Genomic DNA, 12494 nt, shown 5'->3' on the forward strand with positions numbered 1-12494 from the left:
GCAAATAAACAAGGGTAATTTTACAGATAAACAAAACATACAAAAACTGGCCCAACCACAGAACATTGTGAACTTCCTCCTACACTGAATCCCTCTTTGTGTCAAACTGGTTTCGTGCTTGGTTCCTGCATCTTGTTTCATCACTTCAGCTTTTGTTGCACTGGACAAACAAACTGTATTTGCTCAGTATTTAACCAGCCCATAACCAAATACTCCAACCAGGTCGACTCTAAAGGAACAGGAACTCGGAGAGGAAGTCGCCACTCACTTTTGTTAAACAATAAATCACTTAATTATGCATAGTAGACTTTAAAGGTGCACTGTGTAACTTCCCCTGCTCGTCACCATGGCGATAGCATTACTGTGCCTAGGATATTCCACAGTGTATTCATCTTGAGCAAACGGCTTGAGAAGAAGGTACAACCGGGCCACGTTATAGGTCAGATCTACGGAAAAATAAGCCCAAGTACAGTAAGAATGCATCTTTTTAAGGTAATTTTGAGCAGTATAATCCCTAACCAAAAACGAAATAAATGCAAAAGCTGTATATTTTTAATGCTATGCTGTGGAACATTCCAGGCAAAGCAATGAAATCTGCAAACCCTCCGTCTGGTTTAGTCCTGGTTTAGACCTGTTTTAGTCCTGGTTTTAGTTCTGGTTTTAGTCCTGGTTTAGACCCGGTTTACTCCTGGTTTGGACCTGATTTAGTCTTGGTTTTAGTCCTGGTTTAATCCTGGTTTAGACCTGATTTAGTCCTGGTTAAATCCTGTTTTAGTCCTGGTTTTAGTCCTGTTTTAGAACTGTTTTAGTCCTGGTTTTAGTTCTGGTTTTAGTCCTGGTTTAGACCCGGTTTACTCCTGGTTTAGACCTGATGTAGACCTGGTTTTAGTCCTGGTTTAATCCTGGTTTGGACCTGATTTAGTCCTGGTTTTAGTCCTGGTTAAATCCTGGTTTATTCCTGGTTTAGACCTGTTTTAGTCCTGGTTTTAGTTCTGGTTTTAGTCCTGGTTTAGACCTGATTTAGTCCTGGTTTTAGTCCTGGTTTAGACCTGATTTAGTCCTGGTTTTAGTCCTGGTTAAATCCTGTTTTAGTCCTGGTTTAGACCTGATTTAGTCCTGGTTTTAGTCCTGGTTAAATCCTGTTTTAGTCCTGGTTTAGACCTGTTTTAGTCCTGGTTTTAGTTCTGGTTTTAGTCCTGGTTTAGACCTGATTTAGTCCTGGTTTTAGTCCTGGTTTAATCCTGGTTTAGACCTGATTTAGTCCTGGTTTTAGTCCTGGTTAAATCCTGTTTTAGTCCTGGTTTTAGTCCTGGTTTAGACCTGGTTTAATCCAGGATTTAGTCCTAATTTTAGTTTTAGGTTTAGTCTTGGTTTAGTCCTGGTTAAATCCTGTTTTAGCCCTGGTTTAGTCCTGGTGGTTTTAGTCTTGGTTTTAGTCCTGGTTTAGTACTGGTTTAGTCCTGGTTTTAGACCTGGTTTAGACCTGGTTTAGTTATGGTTTTAGACCTGGATTAGTCCTCATTAAATCCTGATTTAGTCCTGGTTTTCGTTCTGGTTTAGATTTTTATGTACAAGAACCAAAAAACGTACAAAGAGTAAATATTAACCCTGAAACCATTTGTGTATTTTTTTGTGTGTGTGTGTGTGTAGCTGTTGGCGAACGTGGTGATCTACGTGTGCTCCATCACGGTGGGCATCATGTCGTATTACATGGCCGACCGTAAACACAGGAAGGCTTTTCTGGAGGCGCGGCAGTCACTCGAGGTCAAACTCAACCTGGAGGAGCAGAGCCAGCAGCAGGTCAGAAGAACATCATTATTTACCATTATCAATACAAAAACACATTTGTCATCGTAAATTAATAATAATTTTGTTTTTGTACATACATAAGAGCTCTTTAAAGCCCCTCTGTGCAACTTTTTAACCCCAAAATTGACATAGTAATACTTGTTTTGTGTGTGTGTTGTTTATTATTTATTATTTTATTATTATTAATGTGTTTATTGCACCGGAAATTATTGAAAAACATGCGTCCTTACTCACATCAGGGTTGCATTTCCATAAACCTGACTCTTATTTGGCCTGGAGAAGGGCCTTTTCTGCTTGTTTCCATGGGAATTTTGTTTCTTTAGCATTTAGAATTGAAAAATAGTGAAAGGCGAAGGCGATGGACGGGATTGATCCACAGGAAGGACCAAAAAGGAAACCTGTGGCTGTCTAAGAAATCATCCCGAGTTTGCAGCGAACATTTTGTATGTGGAGCACCAACAAAGTAAAATCCCGTTTGTTAAGTGAGAGGTACAGAAGACAAACAGACTGAGCTGCACTTTCTTGTTCTTGTGGTTTTACAGCAACATCACGTCTTGGTCTCTTTGCAGTGGAAGGTGTTTCTTGATGAACAGTTGGTGCCTTTCGCTTTGGCGTTGACTTTTTAAATTCGTAACCAAGGTTGATCGGGATTTTGCTTTGTTGGCGCTCCACATACAAAATGTTCACTGTAAACGCAGGATGATTTAGGTCAGGGGTGTCCAAACTTTTTTCATCAAGGGCCACATATCTAAACACAGACGAAGCAGAGGGCCGATCGAGGGCTGTAGACTGGTGCTCAGTACAGTGAATAATTGAAATATGTGCATGTTTAACAAGTTAGACGATCCATCTTTATTCATGCTAAAATCCTTAAAACCACACACTAAATACTAAATATTTGCTTTATTATGGTAGATTTTCCAAAAACCTGCAGTAAAAAGTAAGTTTTTAATTGATGTAAGGTCATTTGGGTCAATTCACCTGGAAGCCTGAGGGCCAAGAAAAATGTGTCTGAAAGCTGCATTTGGCCCACGGGCCATAGTTTGGACATGCCTGATTTAGGCAGTCTTTTTGGTCTTTCCTGTGGATCAATGCTGCCCATCACCTTCACCCTTTACTATTTTCAATTCTGTTGGGAAGGGAAACAGTTTGAACAGAGGTTTGCAGTCACACACATCTGATTCCCTTTTGCATTTATGAAGTTCGCAAACTTTCCGAAGCCCATTTCTCGAGCCGTTCCGCTGTTAGGACGTCCAAAAACCACACAATTGCGATGTCCAAATCCCAAAACTAAAATCTGACAATATCAGAACCAAAAACAAAAGCGATATGGTTCTAAAGCCTTGAAAAGATCGGCTTTGACAATAGGCACATCCCACTGGGAAAACAAACATGACGATTTGAGGCACACTTTTTCAGAAAATCCTTCCCAGCATTGCGCGATGACCAGAAGTCCGAAATTTGTGATGCACGTATTGGCCAGTAAAGAGCTTTGTGGTTCACTGGATCAAGCATTTACTGCAGAATGATTCATTGACGGTGTGGGCTCAAATTTCATGTTTTGTGTTCAATGTACGTGATAATAACACTTGTAAATAATGAAATATGAACACTTACATGCATTTCAGAAGATGTTTGTGGATCTAAACTGGTTTTACAGCCACTACTAGACCCACGTAAACGATAAAATTCTCTGCAGACGACATTCAATCACCAATTAACTTCAGGCATTGCTAGTTTCTATTTTTTATTCCGCTGAGATGCCGTTCTTTAACTTTCCGGCACTTGTCAATGATTTGAAGCACACGGCAGAATGAACCACACGCTAAATTCATTTCCACTGATTTGCATTGAAAGAAATATGGAAATGCTAATAACTAACTCGGCGAATGCTAATGAGGCTAACGGCGCTGGAGTCGAGAGGCAGGCGGGCGCTCTGATTGGCCGACGGCGTTACCGTGGCAACTGGCCCTGCGAGACGGCGATGTCATCAGTAATCACGGTCGGCTCTGGAGGAGGATATGGAGATGTCTGTGAGGATTTCATTTTTTCCTAAGTGTTTTTGAATGAGTGAAGTGTTAGGTTTAAATAGAAACTGCCGGGTTGAATTTGTGAATTTATTAAATTTTTTTTATAATGTATGTGATGTTGTAAGTTGTCTTTACCTGTATTTTTACCGCAGTGTTGGGAAGTAACTAAATAGGCCTACATGTTCTGAAAATAACCATGGTTTTCAACTTCCTGTTTAGATTTTTCATGCTTGAGGACTTTTACCAATTTAAAAGACATTTTATTTTATTTTGAAGTGTTAAAGGGCTCATATAACACCATTTTCAGATGTTTTTAGAGCTGCTCAATTATGGAAAAATTATTATCACGATTATTTTGGTCAGTATTGAAATCAAGATTATACAAATGATTATTTTTTAGTTACACGATGCATTTATTCAGCATTTCTCTCTCAAAAAAACCCCAAAACACAACACTTTGTTATTCATAATTTGCACAAAACTTTCAAATTGAAAATAAATACAGGCTACAAATATAAACCTTAGAGCAATTTTGCGATGTATAAAACATATAATGAATAAATCATATTCTGAACATGAAATAAGGCAAAGAAAAACATAAATGTATCGAAATTAAACTATATATCCAGCTGTTCTACAATCTCTACATTTAAAAAATGAAATTAATATACTTATTTATATACAAAAATCCCAAAATAAACTTTGTTAAGCTTTAGCGTTTCAATTTGATTATATCAGTTTGGAGATTGTTTGACACACAAATCGAAATCGTGATTAAAATTCAATTAAGTGCACAGACTTATATGTTATTATAAAAACAGACCTGGAGTTGTGTTTTGTTTCATTTGCATGTTTAAAACACAAACGCTCTTCTCTCAAATAGAAAATGCTTTGTTCCACCTTGTGATGTCATGTGGTGATACAGGAAGTGCTCCGCTGTGTTTTTAAACTCCATACACCTTCACTAGAATCATTTGGATCATTTCACCGGGGTCAGGGTTCTCTCTCTCGCTCTCAAGGTCAAGATCTGGTTTAGACCTAGTTTTGTCCTGGTTTAGTGCTGGTTCAGTCCTGGTTTAGTCTTGGTTTAGTCCTGGTTTACTCTTGGTTTACTCTTGGTTTAGTCCTGGTTTAGTCCTGGTTTAGACCTGGTTCAGTCCTGGTTTAGTCCTTTCATTACTTTGGAACCCCTGGATGTGTTCAGAATACTAATTTGGTTTATTTGAACAGCTCCGGAAAACTGGAAACGGCTTTGGGTTTCTTGGAAAAACGCTGTAGAAATCCAATACAGTATTATTATTATTATTGATCGTTTTTGTGTGGATTAGTCCAGTCAAACTCATCTGTCATCAATCTGTTGTTCCCTGTAGGAGCGCCTCCTGCTGTCCATCCTCCCAAAGCACATCGCAGACGAGATGCTTCAGGACATGAAGAAAGAGCAGAGCCAGAAGGAGATGCAACAGTTCAACACCATGTACATGTACCGGCACGAGAACGTCAGGTACGAGACAACACCATCAGACTTTGTCACGCTGGGGGTGTTCTACAATCCAAGTATCCTTCGTTTTTCAATATAAAACCAAAAATAAGAAAACGAAAAAAAACTACGGTTTTCTTCATTATTTGTCTCCAAAACCAAAATGAAAAAACGGATAATGATTTCTTTTCGATTTTGTGTTTAAATGAATAATGGACAAAACGTGTAACGGCCGCTTTCCGTTTCCGTGACTTAAACTGCTGAACCAGGACTGAACCAGGACTGAACCAGGACTGAACCAGGACTGAACCAGGACTAAACCAGGTCCGGGACCAGACCGGAACTGAGACCAAGACTGAGTCCGGGAGAGACTGAGAATAAGACTGAGACCAGGACTGAGACCGGAACTGAGACCAGGACTAAATCAGGACTAAACTCCGGTCTCGGTTCTGGAGTCCTGGAAGAATGAACCAGGTCCGGAGCCAGACCTGAACTGGACCGGGACTGAGACCAAGTCTGAGACCGAGACCTGACCAGGACTGAGTCTGGGACTGAGTCTGGGACTGAGTCTGGGACTGAGTCTGGGACTGACACCGGGACTGAGTCTGGGACTGAGTCTGGGACTGAGTCTGGGACTGAGTCTGGGACTGAGTCTGGGACTGACACCGGGACTGACACCGGGACTGACACCGGGACTGACACCGGGACTGACACCGGGACTGACACTGGGACTGATACCGGGACCAGACCAGGACTGAGATCGGGACCAGTCCTGGTTTAGTCCTGTTTTAGTCCTGATTCAGTCCTGGTTCAGTTCGTATGCGGTGCAAAAGTCCGGCATCAGAGTTTAAGTCAGGTAAACGGAAAACAGCCGTTATCTGTTTTTTTCCATTATTCAATTAAAACAAATCATTATCCGTTTTTTCATTCTGGTTTTGGAGCCAAATAATGAAGAAAATAGTTTTTTTTTTCTCATTTTCCTATTTTTGATTTTATATTGAAAAACGAATGAACAAATGATACATGAATTGTTCTACATGTATGTCTATGGTGCAATCAGTTACGTTGGTGACAAAAAAAAAGTTTTAAGATAGTTTGAAAACTTAAGAAAAGAACACAAAATGGATTTAATCAACACATTTTCAGGAGAGTATGATGAATACAAGAAACTTGTTTAACAATCCAAAACTGCTCACCTGTTGTAGTTCAAACTAAGTCTGTTCTTTACGGTCAGATTGTGTTAAAATCAACTCAGATTATACTTTAATAGAGCTCCAGTCAATTTACTAAACATTATTTATTCTATTTTTAGCCGTGTTGAGCCAAAGGGAAATAATTCGTTTGCTTGTCTTTTCAGTATTTTATTCGCCGACATCGTGGGCTTCACTCAGCTCTCCTCGTCCTGCAGCGCTCAGGAGCTCGTCAAACTCCTCAACGAACTTTTTGCTCGATTTGACAAACTGGCTGCAGTAAGTAAAATACCCTTCCACCAAAAAGTTACATATTGTATCTTTATGTATTTTATGTTGATCCAAAATAAATATGGTATGAAATTCAAATCATTTTCAACCCCAAACCTTATTTTCAGTGTTCACCAGTGTCAGTGCTGCAGATGGTTATTGCGCGTCTCTGATTTGTTGTTGAAATCTGTGCTGGTTTAAGTATTTTTAGTGTTGTAATAAAAAGGTGCAGCTGCTGTGTGTCGCTGCACCTGCGGCTCCGACCAAAACCAGGTGCACTTAAGTTCCCAATGTCCAAGTCTATTTATTTTAATTTATTTGTGTTTGAATAGAAAATAATTTTGTATATTACAAGAAAGATGGATCTGTTTGAAATATATACTGTAAAGGGTGACGTATAGTTCTGCGTCGACTCAACGCACACTGCCACTGTCGCCTTCTCGCTGTTGTTTTTGATTTATCGATCTCCGTCAAGGTCTGTGCTAGAATATATGCCCATTCATATATACGGTCTGTGCCTATGACCTGCAGACGTATAATCTCTAAAAAGTTTAACATGAACCATCTCCAACATGATAAAAGCACAGAACAGACTCAACATTAGTACAATATCCCTCTGTCACAGAAAGAACACTCATATTCCACCGAGTCGTGTCCTTTTTAAGTCCGACAGAAGCTGAACCGCGTCACAGCACAAGGAGCGAGCTGTTTTTTCAGCTTACTGTATTTTCCAGGCTATTAGACGCGCTCTTAAGCCTCTAACCGCATCAAAAAACGACTGCGCCCCACAATCCAGAGCGCCCTGTACACGAATCCACTCGGGTGTCACAGCACGACTTCAGTAAACTACAAAGCCGCACCACCCGCAGAACACGCAAACACACACGGAGCAGACAGCAACCGCACAGAGAAAAACACCCGCAGACACACTCATGGCTCCACGCTGACGAGAAACGGAACGAAGAAACAAACCGAAAAAGCAAGTGCGATGTGCCACTTCTAGACACGACTGAACAACTGAGTCACCGCGAACACGCCGACAATCCAGTGGTCCCAGACAGCACCCTCCCTACACGCCACAACTGAACAAAGCCCAGAGTCACCGTGAATGTGACAAACAAAGTCCCACTGACCCATGAAACTGTGTTTCCTTTAAAGTTCTGTGCGGTTTATTTGTGAAAAAAGTTAGAAAATAGACAATTTAATGATTTATAATCCAGAGTGTCTAATAGCCCATAAAATACTGTAGTTTATGCAAATTAGCCATGCGGTTTTAAGTTTTGTTTCTGTAAAATGTAAACAAATATATGCAAAGCTGCATTAAACACATTATTTCTCAATGTATATTGAAAAAAAGGAAAGCTGAGCACAAGAAATGTATGTAGAGCGGTGGTAGAGAGGACAAATCACAGCCTTTATTGTCTGCCTAACTTGTTCTGTTATCTGCGCCGTTTCGATGTGTAGTTAGAACATTTCGAAGATGCACGTCACTCGACACAGACTCTCTGCGTCGTGGCCTTAAGTTTCATGCATTTGTATATAGCACCATCCAAAAAGTGAAAGTACTCTACAGCTTATTATTCATTCCTTGATCAGTTTTCCTTGGAGGTGGTGAGCTGCTTCTGTAGCCATATCTGCCCAGAGGTAAATTGACAGATGTGACTGCCAAACTGTGTCTATGGTGCGTCAGATTACCGTGATATCCTCATCATACTAATATAGAAAGTCTTGCCCAAGGAAACACCAACATGCACAGGTCTGAGCAGGGATTAAACCTGCAACTCTAGTATTGCCACTGAGCTTCTACTCGCTCTGATATCGGTGGTTTTCCAATTGTAGATGTCTTGATGACGTCTTACTCCCAGATGGGCACAAGAGCCAGTTTTTCCTGTTGATAATTCTGCATTTTCTTTTCTTTTTTTTTTTTTCTTTTTTTTATTTGGAGCAAGCAAATATTTACACATTACAGATTTCCAGTTCAAATGTGATCTTTCCAATTTTATAACAAAAAACCAAACAAAAAGAAACCAAAACCAAACAAAAAGAAACAAGAAAAAAGAAGGAAAAGAAAAACTAAACTACTTACAAGAACAGGGGCGCTTACAGAAACAAAACTCATCAAAAAAATAATGTGTTATATAGTGTAAAATAAAATATAACAAATCTTCACCAGAAATGGAGAAGTTACAAGAAATCTTTTCTGATTGGGGTGATATATTTAATCCATTTATTCCAAATACAATAAAAATTGTCTCTTTGAATGTTTATTGTATAAGTTAGCTTGTCGATAACACTGTATTTTCAAAAGAAATGTTAAAAAGAAATTCAACGTTATAATTTATTTTAGTGACTGAGACCCTAGACAAACATTTGAATAATATTAATTTAAACTTTTCTGGATTTTACTCTTTCAAAGTGTATAATATTTAGTAGGGTTGGGTGGTAATACAGTATTACAGTTTACCGCGGTATCAAAAAGTAGCAACGGTATCAGTTTCATTACCGTCATTTAAAAAATCTGCAGCGCTTAAGGACCTAGTATAATATTATAATTTCTTGATGCTTAAATTTATTTGCTCAGCACAGATGAATGTGTGCTTGTGTTTTCAGTTTAATGCCATCACGATTTAAAACTAATAGTGTCTATAATGTTTCTTTTAACTGCGTGGGGAGATGACGCTTGATTAGTTCTGTTCCATTGTCACGTGACCAAGACAACATGGCACGTCCGGCCGCAAGCGAGTTGGTCCCCAAAAAAATACTTGTACTTCTGCAATTTGGCAGCATTTTGGCTTCAGATGTACATTTCTTTACGTTTTACAGAAATGAAACTTAAACCGCGTGGCTAATTTGCATGAACTGTAAGCGCCGATAAAATCAGCTCACTTCTTGTGCTGCTGATGTGGTTCAGCTTCTGTCGGACTAAAGGACACGACTCAGTGGAATATGAGTGTTTTTTCTGTGACAGAGGATGTGCTGCTGATGTTGAGTCTGTTCTATGTGTGTATCACGTTGGAGAGGGTTCATGTGAAACTTTTCAGAGATTATAAATCTGCAGGTCATAAGCATAGACTTTGTAGTTTACCAAAGTCGTACTAAAACATTTTGGTAATATGATAATAAGGTATACCGTGGTAAAATCCTGAGAAGGTTTAAAGGTTTAAGGTTTAAATTTGGTTACTGCCCAACCCTAATATTTAGATTTGAATTATTATTTTCATTAGTCAGAAACCAGAGATTCAGAAGTCCATAAATCAGGGGTGTCCAAGTCCATAAATCAGGGGTGCTCAATCATAGTACATGTGCATGTTTAACACTTTAGCATGAATAAACACTGATGGCTCACTCTAAGAACCTTAAAACCACACACTAAATATTAAACATTAGCTTTATCAAGTTAGATTTTCCAAAAACTTGCAGTACAAAGTTCTTTTAATTGATGTAAGGTAATTTGGGCCAATTCACCTGGAAGCCTGAGGGCCAAGAAAAATTTGTCTGAGGGCTGCATTTGGCCCACGGGCCGTAGTTTGGACATGTCTGCCATAAATAGAACTTCAAAGATCTCTAATCTGTAACAATTAAAAAACAAAACTAAACAAAAAAACAACAAAAAACGTTTATTTTTTTTGATTAATTGCTGTATTTTTTCCTCTCCTCAGAAATACCACCAGCTGCGGATCAAGATCTTGGGCGACTGTTACTACTGCATCTGTGGTCTGCCGGACTACAGGGAGGACCACGCGGCCTGCTCCATTCATGATGGGCCTGGCCATGGTCGAGGCCATTTCGTGAGTGTCCCGGGTCTCTGGGGGGTGACGGCGCCATCTGGTGTCAGTCACGTGGGCTTCATTGATCCGAGCCACAGATTGAAATTGATGTTTTGGGTAATGAGATTCAGCCTAAAGTAAAGTTGGATATGCACTTGTTGTACTGGTTTGCCCTCTCACTTCAGTTCACATTAGATTCTGTGAAAATATATAAAACACAAGGAAATTAAATCAATAGTTGGAAATCAATAATCATTTGTCAAAGCTGTGGTGATGCTGCTGGTGTGTTTTGGCATAAGAGTACATCTCACACTCACGCTACAGAGGTTAAATATCGTCAAGTGGAACATATTTCCTTTACGCTGACCTACGTAACTTTTCTGGTGAAGAGTCTGCCACAATATTTACTTGGCCTGGAATGTGCCACAGTAGGGCATTAAACCAGGGATGGGCAATTATTTTTTTCCATGGGGCCACATGAGAAACAGAAAATATTGTGGAGGGCCAAAATGCTTAACGAAGATGCTGAACCTTTGTGCTGTATACGAACTGAACCGAGGACCAAACCAGGTTTAAACCAAGACTAAACCAGGTCTAAATAAGGACTGAACCCAGGACTGAACCCAGGACTGAACCAGAGCTAAACCAGGTCTAAATCAGGTCTAAACCAGGTCTAAACCAGGACTAAACCAGGACTAAACCAGTTCTAAACCAGGACTAAACCAGATCTAAACCAGATCTAAACCAGATCTAATCCAGGACTAAACCAGAACTGAACCAGAACTGAACCAGAACTGAACCAGGACTAAACCAGGACTAAACCAGGACTGAACCAGGTCTAAACCAGATCTACTAACCAGAAAACCAGACTAAACCAGGACTAAACCAGGACTAAACCAGGACTAAAACTAAACCAGACTAAACCAGATCTAAACCAGAAACCAGACTAAACCAGACTAACCAGACTAACCAGGACTAAACCAGGACTAAACCAGATCTAAACCAGATCTAAACCAGGACTAAACCAGACTAAACCAAAACTAAACCAGACTAAACCAGACTAAACCAGACTAAACCAGGACTAAACCAGGACTAAACCAGACTAAACAGACTAAACCAGACTAAACCAGATCTAAACCAGGTCTAAACCAAGTCTAAACCAGAACTAAACCAGGTCTAAACCAGGACTAAACCAGCACTAATTTTGGACTAGGACTTGGAATCTAGGACCGCCCCTGAGAGAACCCCGAGCCTGTGGAGGAGGGAGTCCGCAAAGTGTGATCGGGCCCGGAGGTTGCTCCTGCTTCCGCCTGCAGTCACCTGACGGTCTTTGCAGGCACAACCTCCTGGCCCATCCCGACATTCGGAACCATAACTTTAACGTATCACCGCTGCTGATATCGCAGTGATTTTAACGAATTTGTATGAAAAAAAAAAACGAAAAACCCACCACTTCAAATTATTGACATTTGTATCAAGTAAAATATAACAATTTTTTTCCTTGTAATGCCACATTAATGTGTTACAGCAAAAAGCAACGCATTACAGTAATTTGTTACTTTTATAAATTGCTACTCCCAACACTGTTTTAAGATAATTTAAAACAAGTGTTAAGTAAAATTATCTTGCTGCATGGGCTGTTAATTACCTCTGCCAAGGAGGTTATGTTTTTGCCGGCGTTTGTTTGTTTGTTTGTTTGTTTGTCTGTTAGCAACATAACTCAAAAAGTTATGGACCGATTTTGATGTAATTTTCAGGATTTGTTGGAAATGTGAAAAGGAAGAACTGATTTCATTTTGGGGGTGATCCGGAAGAAATCCTGGATTCTGGATCACTTTGAAATTTTAGTTAACATTGTGGTAAATGGGGCCAAAAATTTTGTTTCTCAATATCTCGGTTAATTATTGACCAAACCCCATGAAATTTGACTCAGGGATGGACAATGGGATCC

General features: G+C 39.7%; 1 protein-coding gene across 1 annotated transcript in view; it reads left to right on the forward strand.

Annotated features, from left to right (window-relative positions):
* adcy3a (adenylate cyclase 3a) overlaps positions 1–12494 on the forward strand; it is a 76478-nt gene that overhangs the window by 18586 nt on the left and 45398 nt on the right. The window contains 5 exon segments of the mRNA XM_055163795.1: positions 1651–1800; positions 5210–5340; positions 6674–6785; positions 10436–10531; positions 10533–10564. Of these exon segments, the coding sequence (XP_055019770.1) occupies positions 1651–1800; positions 5210–5340; positions 6674–6785; positions 10436–10531; positions 10533–10564 (521 nt within the window).

Source organism: Boleophthalmus pectinirostris, unplaced genomic scaffold (genome assembly GCF_026225935.1).
Source record: "Boleophthalmus pectinirostris isolate CB_2022bp ecotype Guang Dong unplaced genomic scaffold, ASM2622593v1 HiC_scaffold_6, whole genome shotgun sequence".
Taxonomy (NCBI): domain Eukaryota; kingdom Metazoa; phylum Chordata; class Actinopteri; order Gobiiformes; family Gobiidae; genus Boleophthalmus; species Boleophthalmus pectinirostris.